General features: G+C 40.1%; 1 protein-coding gene across 1 annotated transcript; it reads right to left on the bottom strand.

The window, feature by feature from the left end:
* Window positions 1-398: 398 nt before the first annotated feature.
* LOC121949495 (cholecystokinin receptor) lies at window positions 399-21,781 on the bottom strand. Its single transcript, XM_042495192.1, has 5 exons — window positions 21,625-21,781; window positions 11,684-11,935; window positions 7,924-8,185; window positions 5,244-5,371; window positions 399-997 (listed from the first exon to the last, which is right to left on the bottom strand). The coding sequence occupies exons 1-5, from the start codon at window positions 21,779-21,781 to the stop codon at window positions 453-455; spliced, it is 1,344 nt and encodes a 447-aa protein (XP_042351126.1). The 3' UTR covers window positions 399-452.
* Between the last annotated feature and the right edge of the window lie 230 nt (window positions 21,782-22,011).

Below are 22,011 nucleotides of genomic sequence, written 5' to 3'. Positions count from 1 at the left end.
AATATAAAACACAATTTTAAAATTACATAGCAAACAGCCTTCCTTTTATAGCTACATGATGACTACTGAAGTTATCAAACCTCCTCCCTCACATATCATACAGCTCACCACACACACGCACGCACACATACACCCTGCAGTAAACATCTAAGCAAACAATTTGCCTTGGTCCACTGTGACTCGAGATAACGGTATACTTTCTTGTGCTTTTTTTCACTATAGCTAATGTATGGAGGTATTTACATTGTAAGACTGGATTTCATTGGATAATCCCTACATAACTTCACTCACAGTCATGGGTGAAGCTTCTACACTTCTTCTTTACATGGCCTGTTTTCTCCACTCCACATTATTGTCCCTGTGAGTACAGAGTTGGCCTAAAGACAAAGGATGTGGGGTGCTGTGTTGCTGTAGTAACTGTCTCTTCTGGATTGTGCCTGCGTCCATCTGCCTCAGCAGGTTCCCATGGTGCTGACTGTAGTGTAACTGAACTTAGACATGGACGCTCCAGTTGCCATAACATCCTCCTCGTTGTCCCGTAGCCCACGGCGACGGTGGCGACGTTGACAAGGTGCAGCGCAGCATGAGAACGTGGCTAGCAGAGCTTTGCGGAAGCGCGTGTTCATGAAGCAGTAAATAATAGGGTTGACGCAGGCGGAGGTGTAGCACAACAAATGGATAAAAGCGATGGGTGCCCCCGAGAGGGCTTGTTTGGCAGAGATGTCATCGAAAGCCCGCCAGGTGTTGGCACAGTACAGTGGCATCCAGCAGAGAAAGAATAGCACAACAATGACCACCAGCATGCGGATAACTCGCTTCTTTGCCTCCAGCTTGGCCTCAGATGTGTTGCTGCGTGGTCTTTCTGCCTTGACTGCTCTGCTTGATGCAGACATGGCGGACATCTCCATCGAGTGCGGCCGCTGGACAACATTCACATAGCAACCGTCTCCATCATCACTGCCAGTAGACACAGTGGAGGTCAGTCCATTCTTCACATCTGTATGGGTAAAAGCGAGGAGGATTTCTGTTAATCAAATGTAGCAAAAGTACATACTTAGGTAATTTTTTTAAAAAGTTGATCTTTTCATCTTGTGACCGTTTATGCTTTTACTGTATTTAATAAACATTGTTGAAGCAGGGGTAGGCAGTATTTTGCTGTTATCATTGGAAAAAGATTCCATTGCAACATATATCGTCATTCTAGTTCTCTAAAGACAATCGCAGGTCATTTCTGGGAGAGGGCATTCGTATTGGTTGTTCGTCTTTGTAGAAATTCTAATTTAATGGTGGGAAATCCTGTAGAAAAAGTTTCTATACCAGCATTGACAGCAACAGCCTAAACTGCAAAGCAACCCAAAAAAGGAAGATGGAGAGTCTGACAATAAATGTAATGAAACAGAAATAATATCGGGAGTGTTTTAGAGATGGAGAGAAAATGTTCACGGCTGTGACTTCCAGCTCATTTTTATGTGCTAAAATAACCCAAATTATTTAGTATATCATCTCAAAGGGCTTTTCAGTCATGGCCCTTCAGTCTGCAGGTGTACAAAGTAGCAACTTGAATGTGTGGATGTGTTTGTGCTTGTGTTGACATCACTGTAACAGCATCCCAGAGCGCAAACAGCTGATGCACAAAGATACCTAAAATGTCATAGATTTACGCTGAAGGTGCTGAAAGAGCGGCTCCATGTGACAAGTTCGGAGTGAAAACGTGCTGGGCTTACTGTATGTAATGTGCACATATGCCCATCTAGGGGGAGTGGAGGAGCTGCAGAAGAAGGCTGTATTTTCAAATTCTGCTATTTTTATTGCCTTTACCTGAGAACTGCCTAACCCAGATGTATGGACCAGATACTCTCCTTACCCGATACCAAAAGTGTAAATACTTTTGATCTAAAGTCAGGCCCATGTATCTCATTGAAACTCTTTGGACCATTTGCCATTCTTTACCAGTCAATCAGACATCCTCAGACTTTTCCACCTGCCCCCAGTCACCTGCCCTGCAGTAACTCCAGTACTGTTTTCCCATCACCAGACCCTCCCTGCCCACATACTCATCTGCTTTCCATTTCCCTAGTCAGTAGCATATAACTGGCCTTTTTCTACTTATTCCATGCCAGATTGTTCCTTCCTGCCTGAACCCTCGAACCCTCGTACCTGCCTGCCTGTGAGCTTGTGAATCTTCCCTTTTTCTATAAATTACTGAACTGTTGTTGTCAACTTGAATTTCTGCATTTGGTTAATTTCCCTGCTGCCTTACTCCAACCTGCCTGACAGAAACATTCTCATACAACTGAGAGGAGGCTGTGGTGCAGAGAGCAGGCGGTTTTGTAGCAACAAGAATCTAGAGGTCTGTGTTCCTGCATGCAGATAGACTGAATGCTAAATGTTTACATGAAGAGCTTAGTGTTAGAGACAGGGCTGTGCATGTGTAACTGTATGGTTTTTTACTGTATATGGATCATGTGAAATTACTTCAGTGCCTGCCTGACTCACGAGATCCTGATTTTTATGTTATAAAATTCACTTACAGTGCTTTTTTTTTTAATCTTTTGGACTAATGTTTATGCCACTGGCTTAAAAAACAACAACAAACAAACAAAAAAATCAGGTACATTATGCAGTTTCCTACAGCCAGTTAACTAAAAAAAAAAAAAAAAAAATTTAATAAATAAGCCAAAGCACCACAGCTCTGTGGTAACACGTGCTCCCATCGGTAAGGTTTCTCTGGAGTGAATCATAACTCTTTAAAGAGCGCGGCTCACCTTAATGGAAAGAAGAGTGACGAGCCATTCTTAGTGAGCTGCAGTAATCGTCTATCAGGGGAATATTGCAATCTACTAATAAAATTTAATAGTCCGGCTTCCTTCTACAAAGGACTAAGTAGACTGAGACAATATTAAGAGCCTGAAGGCAAGCAAATACAAACAGGGACTGGTAAAGTAGTAAACCACTCCTGGATTATTAAATCAAACACATTTTCCAAGAGGTTATTTTAAAAGTTTTTTATCCGTTATCCTTTGTCTTTTTCATTTTTATTTTTTTAATTGCATGCTCTTTGTCTCTCAAGCTTTTTTTTTGGTTTTAGACAACCTCTTTCTCTCTGAGACCAAACAGATGGTGATGTCCAGGCTCGCAGCTGCCAGCCAATTCCATCCTCTAATGGAGCTCCTGCAAATACACTCCATGCTGCTATCATCCCAGATACACTCTCACATGCCCACAAAAGGTTATGTTCCACTTAACCTGCACACATTACAATGATTGTGGCGCTAATAAAACTGTGGTGATTAAAAATGAAAATTCTCAATATTTACATAAATTTAAAAAATGTGAATGCTCACATAAAAGTCTGGTTTGTAGGTGTTCGATAGAGTGATATCTTTTATCAAGAGACACAGTTTCACTCAATAATCGAATGACTTGTTTTAACTGGTGATAGGGTGTGACAGCATTAAATTCCTCTTGGAACATGTTAGTTTGTGTTTTTGGTACCACTTTTGCTGTAGCAGTATCTTTAATACACTGAAAAATGTCTGATTTGTTGCTCTTTTGCAAGTTCTTGAATAATCTAATCTTATATTTTTATCACAGTAATCATGTCTACAGTACCTGCATGTCCCAGTCTCTAACTTTTAGGAACTTCAGGTCTTATTTTCTGTGCTCAGAAGTGTAAATGTTGGTAGTCTCTGTTGAAAGTGTTATACACTTCCTTTACTGAGTCATCTCTAACATGAACTAGGATCCAGTGGTGTACTGGCCATTTGGCATACCAGGATAAATGAAAGAGAGCCACCACTTTGGTCAACTGATGGACTGTCAAAAAAATCTTTTAAGTTTTTAGAGGCTGTCCAGCCGTGTCTGTCTCTCTTCTGACTCTCTCTGTGCCAGTCATTAAAGATCAATCCTCCAGAAACAGCACTGGACTTTGAAGCCAATAGTGGCTATAGGTCTGTCATGTGGTGCTATGGGCCAAAAAACTTCACATGCGCATGACACATGGATGCCCAGGTCATTCCTATGAAAGTTGCTCAGTGGCACATGAAGCAAAGAAAGTTCAACTTCTGTATAAAATTACCCAGATCTACTGTATTGCGGGGCCCATAGAGCAAGCACGGTAGTGTTTCCTTTACCCTGCGTCCAGCTGCTTGGTCTTGGACTCGATCACATGAATGACCGAAAGAAAATAAATCTAGATTCAGCAATTAGTGAATTTTACAATTTTGAGGACATAATGAGTGTAATAAAGACTATTTAAGTGTTTGTACTAGGCAGTTGATAGACCTTTAAAAAAAAGTTATCCACTGATTTACAGATGTCTCTTTCAATGCACCATAATTGTGATTGGCCCTGGTGCTAATATTGTTTTTGGGTGCTCGAATTACCCCAAACACAATCAAACACTTGGGCTGGGCTGTCTGGGAATCATCTCACACACATAGGCTCCATTTGCACCCCCTCAAGGTACATCAAATCCAAATGAAATCTTTGTAATTTTCAGAATGTTTGCTGATTTAGCAGAGAATCGTTTCGTGATGAGTGCTGGATGAAATCGAGTTGCTACAGCCCTCTGGGAGGAGAGTGGGGGCAAACAGTCATATGCTCTGTTTTCAACTACTCAGTCGCTACTGTTGTGGCTATAAAATGGTACATACATTGTTTTGAGCATCACAACTCCCACAAAAATGACTCAGATAACATTTGAAAAGTCTAGAGGAGCCACGTGGTTGAATTATCTATTCCAATTTTGGGCAAAACTGGATATTAGCGAGCTTGGCCAGCATAACTTTCTGTTGCTCTGCCCACAGAGCAAACAAATCCAATGACAATTTATGTTAGGACTTCTTTTCATTTTAAGTTTAAGTAATACGTTTTATTTTTTATGAAGATAAATAAAGAAGTGACAATAATGATTTTCAGAGTGTTGTTAACCTTAAAACATGACAAAAATGCCATTTTGTAAGTTAGGAGTTGCAACCCACCCCTGCTAGGATCTGTTTGTTTGGTAATCTGTTTGAAAAACAAAAATGTGAATGTATGCATGTAAATTCACTGTAAATTTGGATTTGGGCGTGTCTGTCTAAGGTGATATTTCTAGAGTCATTTACTCATTACTTTTCTTTTGCATATTTTATCATACATTTAGTGCTGTCTATAAACCAAATTGTCCTCTGGGACATTAATTAAAGCTTTATCCTAATGTTTTATTTATGTTTTCCCTCATATAGTGCATATGGACTCACCAGTTGAGTCTTTTTTGTGGCCCATCTCAAACTGGATGCCTCTATAAAGTTCCCTGGAGATCAATCCATAGGCCACAATCATCACCAACCCCGGGATGGCGAACAGCACAAGCAGCAGCAGGATGTACCTAAAGGAGACACATGAGAGAGGTAAAACTCCTAATGTCCATGCCTTAAGGCACCTATATAGCCCGAGTTTGTATCTCTCATAATGTATTACCATTACCTGTACATTTGAATCACAGAGCTAAGCTCTTTTTTTTCTTCTTAAGAATAACAAACCTGGCAGAGTGTTGACATTTCCAGAATCCTCAGAGTCTCTTTAAACTATCTTGATGAAAAAAATACAATCTCTTGCATGATAAAAAGAGGTTAAAGGGTTTCTCAAGTTGAAATTTGTTCCTATTCATAACGAAAATGGTCGCAAGGAATGATATGTCCTTGCTCAGTTTATGTTAACCAGCGTTTTAAGTGTATATTTAGTTTTGTGATTTTAATACAAAAATGGCATTGCATTTGTATTGCATTGTATAAAATTATTTTACTTTTGCTGAGATGCCAAAAACCACAACCTGAATAGAGACATCTCTATCTCTCTCTCCCTTCACAATTGCATTTAAATATCTCCCCAAAATCATTATACAAAAGTATATGTGTGTGCGTGCGTGCGTGCGTGCGTGCGTGCGTGCGTGCGTGCGTGCGTGCGTGCGTGTGTGCGCAGTTGACAAACTATTCTGTTATCCTCAGTAAATCCTCACATATTCTGGAAATACTTTGTGTTTTTCAAAGATGATCTTCTCTGTAAATCCATCTTTTATGTTAATCATAATATGCATACGTATATACACTGGAGACACAAACTGGGTCTAGCACTAATGTACAGATTTACATGCCTACAAGCAAGCCTGCAGTCAAACAAAGATACAGAATTAAATACAAAAACACTCAAATACACACACATACAAAAACAGTATTTTTAACTGTACACAAATGAACACAGATCTTCACAGAGTTTTCTGAAATTACCCCAAAGCCTGTTCTTTTCTCAGTCCAAAACAAAAACACAGTGAAACATCCGTCTGTTCTCTTCATCTGTCCTAATGTTTCCACAAAAAACACCCAAAAGACAAATAGCGAGAGCTGCTACAAACAGGCTCCTGGTTCAAACATGGAAGTAAATGAGATTTTTCAGTGTAGCGTGCCTTGCTAAAAGTACACACACATACACACTAAGGTCATCTAAAGTTTATTTGATACAAAACAGCACATTGTCCAGATGGCAAGCAGGACGGATGATCTGAGTCTGTCTACATGCATACAGATGTTTATGAAAATGTATTTCTCCCTCTGTGTTTGGGCCTCTTGTCCACAGGCGAACAGTTTTTGTTCACTGCAATGCTTTCTAAGGTGCAGATTTTACAAATCTCTGGTTACTGTGTATGTTTGGATGTTTAAAATGGAATGATTTGGACACAATGACATAATCTCCTCAGTTTGTGCATTTCAGTTGTTGATTCATGTGATGACCATGTGACAGAAACAGTAACAGCATTGGTGGACTACCAGTTTCTTTACATTTTGTCAACACTCCTTGGTCTAATGACATCTATAAATTTAGCACTTGCTGCACCATTTCACGGTCTAAAGGGAGCCACCCGTGGCACCTGCTGTTATTTGGTCTGTCAGAAATGAATGGATCAGGCCTGGCTGAACCAGCAGATAGTAGAAAAATTTTGAGAGAGGGATTGTTGTTGATGAGGAGTAGAAGGAAAACTTTTGCAGATCCAGAGTGTCACTTGTATTGTTGAGAGTTCTTTAGTCCTGATATTGAAGGGGAATCGACAGTGATAAAGTAAACACATTAGGCCGTGCACTTTATTATCTTTGCAACGACACACTGGTGAACGTTTAAAGTCGTTTTTGCATTTTAGTGTGCACAGAATATTTTGATGGTCTGGTGGACAGATCCTTTTTTTATGAAGTGAGGACATAATCAAAATCATAATCATTTATTCAGTCATTCATTGTCCGTAACTGCTTGTCCTCTGGGACCCAGCTGTCATCGGGCGGAAGGTGGGATACACCCTGGACAGGTCGCTAGACTATCGCAGGGCCGTGAGGACATATCCATCATTAAAAATATCTTTATGTAGAAGGGGCCTAAGTTTTAAAGTTGCATTTTATGTGCTTTTGTGTTGCTCGGGGAATGTAACTAGTGATGCTTAAGGAAAAAGAAAAACAGCTGGAGAATATCTCTAATCAAAGTTACAACAGGCCAAAGTGTATTTTCTCCATAAAGAAAATAAGTGGCCAACTTGTAATTAAATTAGTTCAAATTGATCTTTTTCTTGTTAGGCTTGGTATGTCACCGTAAAAGGAATCAAAGATGTTACAACAAGAAATAGACCCAGCAGAAGCCTAAAAACAAGACATTGTGGAGGAGACTGCATGTAGAAGCTCTCACTAATCTCAATTTTTTCATGTATTGATTTTGTGATTTTAATCTGTTAATGAGATGTGCTGAGCGTGGTTTCATAACACCAAAGTGAGATGCGCAGTACACCAGTGACTGTTCAGCATGTTGATGTTAGCACTGAGCAATATTTCTCCACTTTTAAAGTTCATAACCAATTGCATGAAGAGAATTCTCTCTCTATATATAAAAACCCAAAACACTCACCAGGCTTGCTCCGCTGTTGCAAGGGGCCACTTGTGGCGACACTGGTGAGCAGTGGTGTTGTCAGGACGCTGAAAAGACTCCAAGTGACTGATGATTGGATAGGGGATCATGATGATGAAGGCTAGCACCCATGTCGCAGCAATCACCCGATAGGCATGGGAGCGGGTCTGCCACACCCGTGACTTCAGGGGGTTACAGATGGCGCTGTAGCGCTCAATCGCTATGGCAACCAGGCTAAATGTGGAGATGCTCACTGATATTCCTGTAGGAAAACAAAACAGATGATGTAAAAAGTAAGTAAACATACAGGCTATCAGTTCTTATGATGAATGAAAAGTTATTACAGCGCAGCGCTCAGAATAGAGCTTGGACAGGTAATAAAAAACATGTTTGTTGATGTGCACGTTATATCTGCAATCATAACTGAGAACAAATGTGGTGCTCTGTGAAGATGCGCCTGCAAATGAATGTTGCATGCGACGAGAGGTGGGGACGGTTATCTGAGTCTTGGTAGAAGAAATCATGTTGGCCTCAGCCATTGATGTTATCTGCCACCTCCCTCCTGACAGGGCAAGACGGGAAATTACTCTTTACCTCTGTTATCCCAGTCCTCAGCAAGAACACAGACTGTGTGTGTGTGTGTGTGTGTGTGTGTGTGTGTGTGTGAGAGAGAGAGAGAGAGAGAGAGAGAGAGAGAGCGAGAGAGAGAGAGAGAGGGCCCAGGGGAGTACTATAATGTGTAAGTAAGGTTAGCTTTAGAGCAGATCCCTCTGCAGCAAAGAACAATCAGTCCTGGGTTTGTCAAGATGATGGCTCTCCTTCACTCAAAGGGCATGTGCATTATTTAATCCAAGTTTTATATTCAAATTTCACATGGCCTTTCTTTCAGGGTCAACACAGTGGTCCTGTTCTTGGTACTTTAATTTTTCTCTAACTTCTCTCTCTTCAACTTAATCGATTCTCTTTTTTATTTACTTTGCTTTTATTTTATGCACTCTCCATTTTCATATTACCTTTATTTCATAGATAAGCATTGTAGCAGACAGCAGAGGCAGAGCTGGACCTTTTGTACAACTGTTGTTTTTATCAGTGAGGTTCTGCAAAGTGCATATGACTCATTCATCAAAACAAATGCTTTTATTCTTTTGTACGTGCTATAATACTTTGGAAAAGTGCATTGAATTGAGAACATCTTCTGAAAATCCAAAGCAATCGTAAGGTCTGATCTGGAGTAATGTAATGTCGGACAGAGTGTGCATTATAGAAAGGGGACACATTTGAAGTCAGATTGAAAAAATGCAGTCTAAAAGAATTTGTTGTATGTAGCATGTTGCTATTTTTCATTTACTGAGGTGACACAGTAATGTAGGTCCACCTTTACTGAATGCATGCACCCGTTTGTGGCCAGGGGCACACAACCGATCTGAGTGAAACTACATTAGCACGACACCCGTCACTGTATGTATGTTAGCTGCTGTGAGGTTTAGATTTATATATACAATAATATAATATATATGTCTGCCATGGTGTTGTTTTATTCTGCTGTTAATTTTGTAAGACGTGTCAGCCTATTAATTTGTCTTGCTAGGTAAAGCTTGTTGCACATTCCAGTGTCCGAATGTATGTCAAACATACACGGCAGAATTGACAAAACTGACTTTGACTTTTTTTTGTTTAATTGTCTCCACAGTCTTTCTGTTTTCTTGTTAATTCTTTAAAGACACAGATGAAGAGGCTGTTGTATTATTGGTGGTTTTATGCACATGTTGCGAAGTATTGTCTATAGAAAATGAATATATTGTTGGTTTTGGCTCATGGTTCTGTGGTGTGATGTATTTAGGCTACACTGATGTGTTAATGCACTTTCATGTGTTGCCTAAATGTGCTCTTTAACCTTATAGGTCTCTTAAATACATCATCATGTGCAATTTTTTTTCCGCCTTTCATTCACAAGACTGGAAACAAGGAGAAATAAAAAACTATTACTGGCAAGACAAGGAAGAATCTTAAGCTTTTCAATGACAGATAGTGTAAGAAGAGAAGTCATTGAGGCATTTCCTTTACTCACTTAAACTGACCAATGAGCCTCCCACAAATTGGGAGGGTGAGGTGAGGTAAATTGGTGGTCAAAGGTCAGAGAACGCGTTAACTTCTTGAGTGCTGCTGTTTTCCGCAGCTGTTGCAATTTAGGTTCACATGTGAAATAATCAATACCGAAGCATCTGAATGGAGTTTTATTTCAGTAGGAAAACAATGGGGCTGCTGTGTAGCTCCCTTTTAATTCTCTATACGATGCCTGTCAGGCGCTTTTAATACAACATGGGATTATCCAAATAATCAGACTGAAATCTAATTTTCTATTTAAATCCCACACAAGAAAAATTCAATATGTCACCGGTGATTCAGTTTTGTCAGATTTGCAGTGAGGCTATAATGGAATTTTTTTTGTTTTGAAAGATGTTAAAAAAAGAAACATTTACTGCCTTTTTGAGCAATTTCACATGGAAGTCCCACACTGATTCACCACAAACTGTGAAAGATATGTGATGTCTTTGTGTGGCAGGAAGTTTTGTCTTTCTCAGCTAACTGTGGATAAGAAGATTGCAGTTTCTTTTGTTGCATCAACCTTGTTCCCAACAATTACGGAGACAGACTAAAATATGTTGCTGCTTAGAACAGATTCATGAAAATAATTTGAGAAAATTATTCTTATCAAGCCATACAAACCTTTATACATGTCATGGTACAGATAACTAGCACTGCTTTTCCATAAAATTTGTTCTAGTCCTTGAATTGGTTTCTTTCAGAATTCTCCAAACCTTTCAGTTCGTGTTTCCACTAGTTTTGCGTAGAGCCATTGTGATCAAAGGTGATTCATTAACCAAATGTGTTCACAGAACACGATGGAAGTAAAAAGTAGCAGCAAAATTCTGGATTACATGTATTACCTGCAAACCTTTGTTCTGTTACTGCTCAGACGATTTATTTTTTAATTCAAGAATTTCAATAATAAGAACAATCACATTTTTTAAATTACAAATTGTTTTCAATTTTATTATTTTGCATTTCAAAACAAGTCCATATTGACAAGGTCAAGCAATTCTTACTTGATTGTCTTGATTAGGAATCAGATGTAAGCAAAACACTGCATTGGACTAACATTAGCATGTCTATAAAGTTGAGACTCGTGGGTACCCAGAGAGCCCATCTTCATTCAGATATCTGAACATCATAGGTCAACGGGACAGTGTAAAAGACCAGTCCGTTTTTCTATTGCCAAAATTTAGCCTAAATTTTGATTGTTATTTAGCTCGCTCCCCAGTGTGCTGATGGTTATATTTAATATTATATAATATATATATGACAGTTACAGGTAGCTAGCTGACTGTCCTAACATTATCCAGCTGTCATAGCAATAAGGAGCATCACTCCTATTTTTTGTGGTAGCAGTGGTGCACTGTATACTGCTTTTATGGGAGGTTTAAGGGACTTTGTAGTTGTCATTGAAAAATGCGGTAATATGAGTGCCCCTGTTTCCCAGTTGTCTTTTTTGGGGTGGGCGGCCCAACTGATTCTGATCTGATGTCGCATCAAATTACTACCCTCCCCCTATTTATATTCACGTCAAAAACTCCGACAATGGAACTAAAAGCCCCCTATTTATATTCACGTCAAAAACTCCGACAATGGAACTAAAAGTGTCCATGAACCTGAAATCTGAATTCTCTGCTCGCATAAGCGATGGAGTGTCACTTCTTACCCATGAGGTAGGACACTATCTTGCACATGGCGGCTCCAAAGATGAAGTCCTTGAGGATGCTGGGGATGAGGGTGAAGGGCATGCAAAAGACGGCCATCATCAGGTCGCTGACAGCGAGCGACAGCAGAAAGGTGTTGGTCACGGTGCGCATGCGCTTATTGACCGTCAGCACCACGATGATCAGCAGGTTGCCAAACACGCTCAGGAAAAAGATGAGCGAGTAGAGCAGGATCCGCAGCGTGTGGTCGTCATCTGGTACAGAGAAAGACAGATTTAAAGCATGTTAGTGTGTTTGCTCATCTAGAATATCAGGACTGTTTTACATGATGCTCAATACCATCACACTGTCTGTATTGATCCTGACAGCCTCGAGCCAGTAGTGTTACCTTTGAATCCTTCTAAAGGGAAGACACTACAGGTTAATTGGGTATTTTTTTAACTAGATATCACCATGAAACCTCCACAATGATCACTTACATCAAGACATTTATTTTTGTATACCAAGTATTCATTTTATTTTTAATGCAAATAGTGTATTATCTAATTAAATGCGTTGATGTGCATACATTTCCAGAACAAAAATCTGAACATTGGATAAAGTCAGGTTCAAAATACTTGTTTCATCATGCTGACAGATTAGAGGTTTTACAGAGGATATTTTGGATATCACTTTTTATCACTCCATACATCAGAAAGTACTGTCAAAAACCATAAAAAGATCGACAGGAATAAAATCGTATTTAAATCAGGCTATGCAATGTATCTGAACAAACCCTTCTGTATTAAAGTGGAAAGTTTGGTGTTTTTAAGTGCTACTAAAATATGCACTTTTTCCACAGATTTCGAGAATAGAAATCTGAACTAGAATAAACACCCCAATGTGTATTTTGGACATTTTTTAGTCTGGCAAAATATTTGGAAACCAGATAGCACAAACTTGATGTTTTCAATGTTCTCACTGGAGTGTCATGCCTAAAATGTAACTGGTGCAAACTCACCACTTTTAATAACTAAAACATGGGAAAGATAAGGTCCTGGTCACTTCTTTATTATATCACACTTGTGTTCTCCTCCTTGATAAATACAGTTTTTAAAAAATGGCTGTGATGAGTCCAGCGAGACTCTCACTAGCTCAAGTGTTACAGCATAAAGTGAAATTGCATGCAGTTGGAGTGGGATGGAGAATGGCACAGGTGCTGCATTATTATGACATTTCGAAATAAGACACACTGGTGAACAGATTTACATCTATAATTGATATGCCTCTATCTGCAGCTCATTTTTGTCTCTCTGGGTCTCTGCTGTTAGCAGTCTGGAACAATACGAGCCTTGTAATCTTGTTTTGTTTTTGTAGTTGCATAAATGTTTCTGCTGGCAGGGCAAGCCACCAATTAGCTGCTACCAGCGTTGCCAGGTTTGACAGACAAAATATATCCAAGCCCAGAACCTGCCCAATCATCATAAAAGTACAAATTGTCTAAACAGTATAATTAGGGAAACTCAATCATTTTGTATGTGCACATGTCATTTTAAACTCTCTGAGCAGCCAATTATGATTAATTAGCTGCCGTTTATCACTTTGGGTACCAACATCAACTTTTTTCACTTTGAAAAAAAATATATATAAAGTAGAAAACATCATAGCAGGCAGCATAAAGCCTGTCTGTGCCCTCAGCCGTTCAGAGCTTCACTGGATCATATCCTGCACAGTTCATGTTGTCTGCTTTCTCTGTTATCGTCGCCTCACCTGCTGCTTAGACACAACACTTTTAACAGGCTACCTACTGCATCTGTATCCTGGGGATTAGAGGCATCCATTTGCACCACACCCACAGGAAATAAATCACATCAGATGCACAGGCCCAAACTTCATTGACACAGTTGTAGAAGCATATGCAACCAAAAACACTCCTTAATCCCCTGAAAATACAACAACAGTTCCTGGAAGGGACGTGTAAATTACACAGATCTGCACATATCTAAAGAGAGTCTGTTCCCTGCAAAACACCAACCAAATGTAATGCTATCCACATCTTTTCCTTTCACTCACTGCATTCCCGTTTCTGAATCTTTAACCTTTTTCCATCCCTCTGCGGCTCGCTTTCTTTGCTTTATTTCTTGGTCTATTTCCTCTCCTTCCACTCTCAATTAAAAGTATAAACCTCATTTAAAAAAAGACAAACACCGCAGCAAAGCCAGCCACACAGTTACATGACTCATATCTGAAGGTATTTAGTGTTTCCCAAAAAATTAGATTCTGTTGGTGTTGATAGCTGGCTGGGGGAGAAACGGACATACACTTAAGCTAACAGGGGATTGACTTCGTATAGCCCTGACTTCCTGCCGTAAGCAAACTTTCTGCTGCTAGAGGCTAGATCCCAGCACTGCTGCTGGCTGCCAGCCCGCTGTGACTCCCGGCCCTGGGGTTTGCACTGGCTGAATTCGAGTGAGCTAAAGCCTCACTGTTCCCCTGGTGAAGTAGACCCCTGGGTGGGGAGTGAGACAGAGGTGCCACTGAGTGTGCTGGCTTGCTAACTTATCTTATTTAGCTTGTCTCATAGCTTGTCTGATGAACAGAGAGAGAGAGAGAGAGAGAGAGAGAGCAGGGCAAAGAGAGGCTGAGCGAAAAAAATGCCCTGCATGCAGCTCTAAAAAGGTTTTATTTATAATAAATACCAACAACAACAACAAAAAAAATAATCAATTTCTGGCATGCAATCTTGATGCTGCGTGAACCACCACTAATAAACCAGTGTGGGAAACACTGATATTTTTGTCAAAGTGCCTGAAAAAAAACAGCTGCTTGTGCAACAGCTGGCCATCTGAATGTCTTACTTGTTAAGAATCAGAGTGTCATTACACCCTCACTACTTCTGCCAAGGAGGTTACGTCATCAGTTCAATTTGGTCTGTTTGTCAGCAGAAAAAAAAAACAAACTACTGGACTGATTTTCATGGCACTTGGTGGAAGGATGTAGCATCGGCCAAGGAAAAAAAAAACATTTTAGAGTCACCAAATCACCAGGGGGGGATACACAAATTATTTTTGTTTCCAGGCATTGAATGGCAATAAAAGGCAATAAATGCACTGCTGAGATGACGATGCTTCAGGTGTAGGCACAGCAATATTCTAATATAATCTAATAGTTTGAAAATATATCTTGACATAAAAAGTGTTAACGCTTGCAGATATGCAAGACTAGACTACTGGCCTTCACAGAGGTCTGCCAACTGATCCCCATTAAAGTTATTCATTGTGGATGATATGCGATCACACCTCACCGACACTGAACATAATAACACATTCCCCTTGGTCTGTGTCTCATCTGTTTGACGTCATCCTGAACTTGTCTCATAATGACTTACAGTTATCCCCCGGGGATGGAAATATATGAATTGTACACAGCTCATAGGGCCTTATATTCTGTGTTTATTAAAAAGCAGCATAGATGAGGTCTGCTGCAAAAATCCCAACACAAAATGTCCATCAAAAATAAATCCACATGGGCAGATGTGTGGTTTATAGTATGATGGCATGTCTTATTTGATTGAGTACTCTTTCTTCTACACATCCACTCTGAAATGTTTTTGTTTAACTTGCAGGCTAGCCATAGATTCAGGCCCAGCTTGATCATCAAAAGTTCCCCATCACTATCCAGCTCTCTATGCAAATAAAAAGCAGTTTCCTCTGATATGGTGGATACTGTTCTGCAGACAGAACATCACCGCAACATGCTTGCAAATGGAAGCAACTAAAAGTGTATAATTTTGTGTTTGTTTGTGCTCATTCGTCTGTGTGAGCATAATGAAAATGTGCAGATGACTGGTTCTCTCTCTCTCTTTCTCTCTCTCTCTCTGTCACCTAATAAAATATGTCACACTGGCCTCCGCCTAATCGAAGCCAATTAGCTTTCCTGTGTGCTCGTTGGCTGTGCGGGGAACACTGATAACTCCCTCGGCACATTTACCAGTTCCTCTGGGCCAGCCTTTCCAATAGCTGCTCCTGCTCCTGTGTGTTGCGAGCAGAAGCATTTATATTAATCACTTTGCTCACTAATGCTTTACCTGCAGTCACCGGCCAATGTGCCGCACGGATAAATATTTCTGCTATATTAAGTTGAGCACTCTTTTTCTGTTGCTTCCAGTTTTACAGCTTCACTGGACAGATTCACACGGTTGCATGAAATAGTGTTCAACAATGCTGTTAAATTCTGAAATTAATATTCTTGGCTTATAGATGTTTTCAAAAAAGCATTACAGTGATGATACACACAGACAAGCATGCAGTTTCTCTGCTGGCATCACAAAGCATGATGGCATTGATCATGTAGAAGCTGTGGATGAATTTGTTAATGTTTCTTAAAGAAACAAACTTATCTGGGTTTTGGACATCTTTAGCAACAATTAACATTAGGAGCATGAAGCAAAGCTATTATCAGTCAGTGGTGGAGAGTAACTCAGTATATTTACTCAAGAAATGCAGAGTTTTGAGGCACTTATACTTTATCCATTTCTATTTTGCCACTTTCTGCTTCTACTTCACTGGAATTCCGGTTAAATTTTGGTCTCCTTTAAATTTATTTGACCATTTTGTTACTAGTCATTCCCTCCAGGATGTAGCATTGTTGCGATCATAACAATAAATGCAAATTCAGCCAATCCTAGTACATTCTACGTTAACCAAAACTTCAGTGCAACTTTAGCACAAATTTATTGAAGAGTTGCACACAATGCAATGACTCGTTCAACGCCTCCTTGCCCTCCTCTGTCTCTCTCTCTCAAGCTTAACAATGAGACAACTGCTGGAGTGTGAGCTCTGCACCACATACAGAGACAGGAATAACAGTTAACATCACACGGCTGTCGTTACCAAAAGGTATATAGATAAGACAGCAGTTTAGAGCGAGAAAGCTCTAAAGAACACACTGTACACCACTAAATCAGCAGCCACACAAATTCAGTGACTAGCTGTCGAACATAGTGGAGCATTAAGCAGCTAAAGAGTTAGATATAATGGATGGCTCAAATGGAATCCCCTGTTTGCGCTGGTCTACACAGCTGTGCTGCACGTGGTGTTCCTGAAGTGGGCACATAAGGAATAATCAACAGTGTTTAGCTTTTAGTATTTCACCACCTGTGACAGACAACTGGCAGAAAAATCCCTGATATCTGGACTGCAATGTTGGTCTGTTAGTCCACCATTTGATCTCTCAGAATATGCAGTTTTGATTTTGGTAGACAGTCCCTTTAAAACACATCACGGAGTAGGGGGAATCACCAGACCTCCCACAACATAATATTATCCTGACGTTATGATGTAACAATGTAACTGCAATTTTAAACAGTGTGCAATATGCAGAGCATTGCAGTAACATATATTGTTATTTATTTTTTAAATAGCAAATTATGTCAACCTCTGTCAACCTGTGTTTGATCTAAAAGGATAGTTTTTAGTCTGCATAACTCAATTTTTTTTTTTGCAATTTGTTCGTGGTGGACTGAAAGGCATTTGATTTATTATTCTGGTATCAAAAGTTACATTTGCATTTGCAAGATTAATAATTTATACTTGATGTCTGTTTATTGTTACAGCATTGTCGTGCAAAATATTGAAATACAATACTGAATTGATTTTTTTCCCCCCACCCCTATCATGGGGTCATTGTTACAGCAAAATACCACATAGGCACAATCTGTTTAATACTGAAGCTACTTTACCACAACTTCATGGGACAAAAACAAGTCGTATAGAAACCAACACTGCACATTTGGCAGTGTTTAGTTTGGCATTCAACAACACCAATTATTTAGAGAACTATTTTCAGTTTATAGAGCCAAAAGACAAAAGGGAAGCCTGTATCACTGGAGGTGTGGGGAGCTGCTTGTGCGTGTGTGTGTGTGTGTGTGTGTGTGTGTGTGTGTGTGTGTGTGCGCGTGCGTGCGTGCGTGCGTGTGCGTGTGCTGGTGTGTGTATGCAGTGCCCATCAGCCGTGTCTGACCATTGGCTCTGGCACACAGTCCGCTCTCCGTTTACATACTAAAGGCACTGTGAGCAGGATGCGGAAAAAATCTCGCAAATTCCAGAGGTTTCCTACGTGCATTTTTCTAAAATAATCATGCTGTTGTACAAATGCAAACTCTATTAAAACTTTTCCGCTTCCTGTGTGACATTAATTCAATCATCATTGCCATTATTTTAAATGTTGGGTATGGGAGGCTGGTGAACAGATTCCCTGCAAACAAATACATTAAAATTATTTAAGCGTAAAGGTAACTGCAGTAGTATAGGCTATTAAATATGCAGTGAAATAGTGGATGAATTAATAATGGGGTTCATCCATGAATATTGAAGGTTTCCTCTGGTTCTTATTGACTGTGAATTTTACCCCCCTCCCTGTCTAATACATATTCAGCTTGTGTCACTTTCTATCCCATTTGGCTCTCGTGTCGCAGCACCTATCAGGGAAAACTGGCTCTGCCCCTGTAAGACCGAAGTATTGGTAAATGTCACAGCTAGTAGCTAATCCAGCATGGTAAATGTCATCTAAGCCTTGTCACTAAGCCAACCGCACCCCAGAACAGTTGACGGAGGCACTGAACCAAACCGCTTCCTGTTGACTGACAGACTACAACACACAAGCCACAGAGTCCCCCGGTCACCATGGTCAGACTACAAAACAACATGTTGGTTGCTTGGCTCACAGTGCAGGCATGTATTAAACACCTCAGCTCTCAACAGGCAGGGAGATGAGAGGGTGCGAGCGATGGAGATAGTGACATACACACACACACACACACAGACAGACACAGGAGGAATGGAGCGCTGAGAGAACTGGTGGGAGTGAAGAGGGAAATGAAAAGCAGTTGAGGGTTTCATTTTTTGTCTAAATGCCTTTTGTGAGGGATAAATTGCTCTGTGTTTGAAATGAAAATGGTGGTTCATTTCTGGCAGTGACTGATAACCCCCCTGCTGCCGTCACCATCACCACCAAAGTGAACAGACCTCCGACTGTTGCATGATGAATTGCATTGCAATCAGCCAGTATCCTTGACAACTTATCAACATGTTTATTGACCCTATAAATATACAGTCATTCAACTGCATCTTGTGCAGTAATCAAGACACGACAGTCTTCCTTTAAAGCCATAATAAGTAATATCAAGTATGCAGCAGGGGCATCAAACCATGAAGCCCTTGAGCCCTGAGCTGCATCCAATGTGAAACCATTTGAAGCTGTTTGTGGTTGAGCAATATATCCCCTTAACAGTGGGCAGTGTGTGTTTACTCCTGTTTGGTGGCTGTGTCGGGGGTGGATGTATTCATGGCAAAAATCCCACAAAGTAGTGACGTATTAAAACACTGAAATGTTTCACAGAGATATCAGTGACCCATGGGTTACTTTTTGCTCTATTAAAAGGGTACTCCAGCAATTAAATGGTGCAGCGCTTCCATAAAAATGTGGAATGTACTCCAGACAGATTATAAAAAAATGTTCGACCATCTCTGTCTGGTAAATGTCTCTCAAACTCCTTGTCACCAGTTTTTAATGCAGTGACGTTTCGAGCCGGTGTGCTCTTCTTCCGACTTGCAAGTCACTTGTTTTGCGGCGTAAAAATCCTTTAATGGGAGCTTCCTGGTGTGCGGATCCTGGAAAATAGCATGGTCACAATGTTCCATAACCATGTGCCACAGCATTGTGAGATCATTAAACTGATTTATTTTTGCAAGAGTTTTGGAAAGAACAGACAAATTATGTAGTCTACTGCAAGGGGCGTCAGATGACAAAATGTATGTCGGTGTGACGGCTGTTCTCATACACTGATCTAACATATACCTTCAAAATTAATGCACCAGAATTGGTATCTACTCCACATAATCATGAAGTTTGCAATAATGTGACTGATGAAAGTAAATAAGGCAGAAGTATAAAGAGCAAAAGTCTGCACAGTGAGGAAAACACAGGACTTCCCCCAGGAGATGGGTGTTTGTGTCCTGTCTAAAGCTACATGAACTCTGACTGATTTTAAGGTCGTTTTCATCATGTTTCTTCCTTTTAAACCTAACTGACATAACTTTATATGAACCATGAAATATGCATTTTCGTTAGATATCATACAAACGTTGTATAAGGATACCTTAAGATGCTAATTACAAATAATTTATGGTATAGTGTTGTGTACCTGTTGGATTTGACAAGTCTGAACAAACCCCGCTGATTTGACTGATTAGAAAAGACTCTTCCAGAGAGGGAAAATTAAGTTTTGAGATCCTTTGGGTAAAAAAGACTACCTGCAGACTATATGAGGCGTGACTGTAAGTAATCCATGGCACGTGCTTTCCCATCTCTGGTCTGCAGAAAAATGTGGGAATCTGACAGTAACAGAATTCAAACTGCTCCATAAAGACAGTGTGTCAGGGTGATGGACAGAGGGAGGAGGTAGGAGGAGATGAGAGAAATAATCAAACTCGGGGGTGAAGGAGTGAGTAATGATGGTGACAGCAGCTGTACGGGGTCAGAAATCCTCATTTTTCTCTCTAGAAGATGAGTGTGTGGTCCTGCTGGAAGATACAGTGTGAATGCTAAACAGAGAGAAACAAGGCAGCCAAACTGAGAAGTGAAACTCTGTAGGTGACAGTTTGTGGGCGAAATAACATCATAGCGCAGCATAAAAATGGATTAAGCTCCCAACTTAACTACCTGCTGCAGTCCTCACCAGACACTTGATCTCTACTTGTCACAGGTGTCCCCAGTGGGATTTCAGTGTACTGATTTAGCTCAGTGTGACAGGTCACCGCTGGGTGCTCAAAATTACTCATCACTGGCAGACAGTGAGGTAAACACAGGAATGATGTGAAATGATTCAGTTAGGAAACTTGTGTCTCTCATTTATGATGTTGAGCTGTCAACACTCAATCTCTGCAGGGTCTTTTACACACACACACACATGTAGCCCCTCCCACACACATACGCGCACACACACACTTCAGCAAGGCATGGAAACACTGACAGCTGTTAAAGGGATGAAAATAGCACATGCTGATTGATAAAACTGTATTTGCAGGTGGAGAGGGGAAATTGCAAGAGTGATGACGCACTTTAATGTTCTTTCTTGTTCACAAGCTCATGTAAAGTCATTTATATTAATATAGTCTCAGATCACACATTTGCCTCAATCTGTCAAACCTACAAACTTGCAGACACATCTTTATACCTCACTTTGCTTGGAAATGTTCATATTATACATAAAATAGAAATAAAAAACAGCAGAAAACTGCAGCACCACCATCCAAATATGAAGCCATCTGACTTTTTTTTTTTTTTAAAGAATAAATCCCCTGTGCTGCCAGGATTTGATTTCTGACTGTGACTGTCTCTCTGCTCTCATATCCCCATTTCACTGTATACACCGTAATATTAACTCTGGGTATCAGTCAAAGCTTATTTTTAATCTTATTTCCAATTTTTTTTATCTTCAAGTAAAGCAAATAGAACCAAACAACCCTGATTTACTTTAAAAATTAGAGTCTGACACATCAAGATATCATATCTCAGTGAATTGATGAATCTTATTTTGCTGTTATGGCCACAGTTTGATTAATGACTTAACATTTTAAATGCACCTTTGCTTTTTAAAGTATGCTTTTAAATAATGAGCCAAACATTACACATTCTTCTTTTATCTGTAATTAACTGAAATCAGCTCCGTTCAGGGATCATCTGCCCTTTGAGCTTATAAACCTTTCTGAAGAACAAAACGTTAAACTAGGGTTATTTTAAAGAAGATCTGCAATGGCTGTCCTTGCAGCATTGTTGAGTTTTGTTTGGAGGGAAGTAAGTCTGGACACCTTTCCAAAGACATTCAATACAAAAGAGGATCATATTTACACTTTTTAGTTAACCTCCAGGTGAGAAATGTTGCGTAATCTGTATGTCCGCTCACCTTTGTGCCTCACGCGCTGAGGTATGAGTGTGGAAACGTTGCCGCAGGTGATGTTTGATGTCTCCAAGCTCCCATTACCGGCTCCGTTCAGCGCATCAGTCTGCGCTCCGACGCACTCGGGGGACGTGAAAGTCTCATTTCGCGCATAAAGATCCATGTTTTTGATTTATAGCGGTCTCTAGAGTCACAAAACCATCGATTCAGACCTTTTATCAATTTTTGTCCGAAACTCTAAAGTGGTAAAAATAACTCTGCATCCATGGTTCCTCACACTTGAGACCGCGACAAGTTGACGCTTTCCAACCTCTCTAAAACAAACACAAAAAAACTGCAACTGACTATATTTTCGTTTATGTTTCCACCTTTGCTGTAGATGTGTCTCACTTG

Source organism: Plectropomus leopardus, chromosome 10 (genome assembly GCF_008729295.1).
Source record: "Plectropomus leopardus isolate mb chromosome 10, YSFRI_Pleo_2.0, whole genome shotgun sequence".
In the NCBI taxonomy this organism is placed as follows: domain Eukaryota; kingdom Metazoa; phylum Chordata; class Actinopteri; order Perciformes; family Serranidae; genus Plectropomus; species Plectropomus leopardus.
The sequence above is the reverse complement of the archived record's forward strand: the minus strand, read 5'-3'. Positions and strand labels throughout refer to the sequence as shown.

Bases quoted from the DNA above. Each gene is read 5' to 3' on its own strand.
- LOC121949495 (XM_042495192.1), bottom strand. From the start codon at position 21,781: ATGGATCTTTATGCGCGAAATGAGACTTTCACGTCCCCCGAGTGCGTC. The intron at 8,186-11,683 runs GTAAGAAGTGAC...GTTTTCCTACAG, and splicing joins GATAGTGTCCTACCTCATGG to GAATATCAGTGAGCATCTCC. The intron at 5,372-7,923 runs GTGAGTGTTTTG...TGTCTCCTTTAG, and splicing joins GCAACAGCGGAGCAAGCCTG to GTACATCCTGCTGCTGCTTG.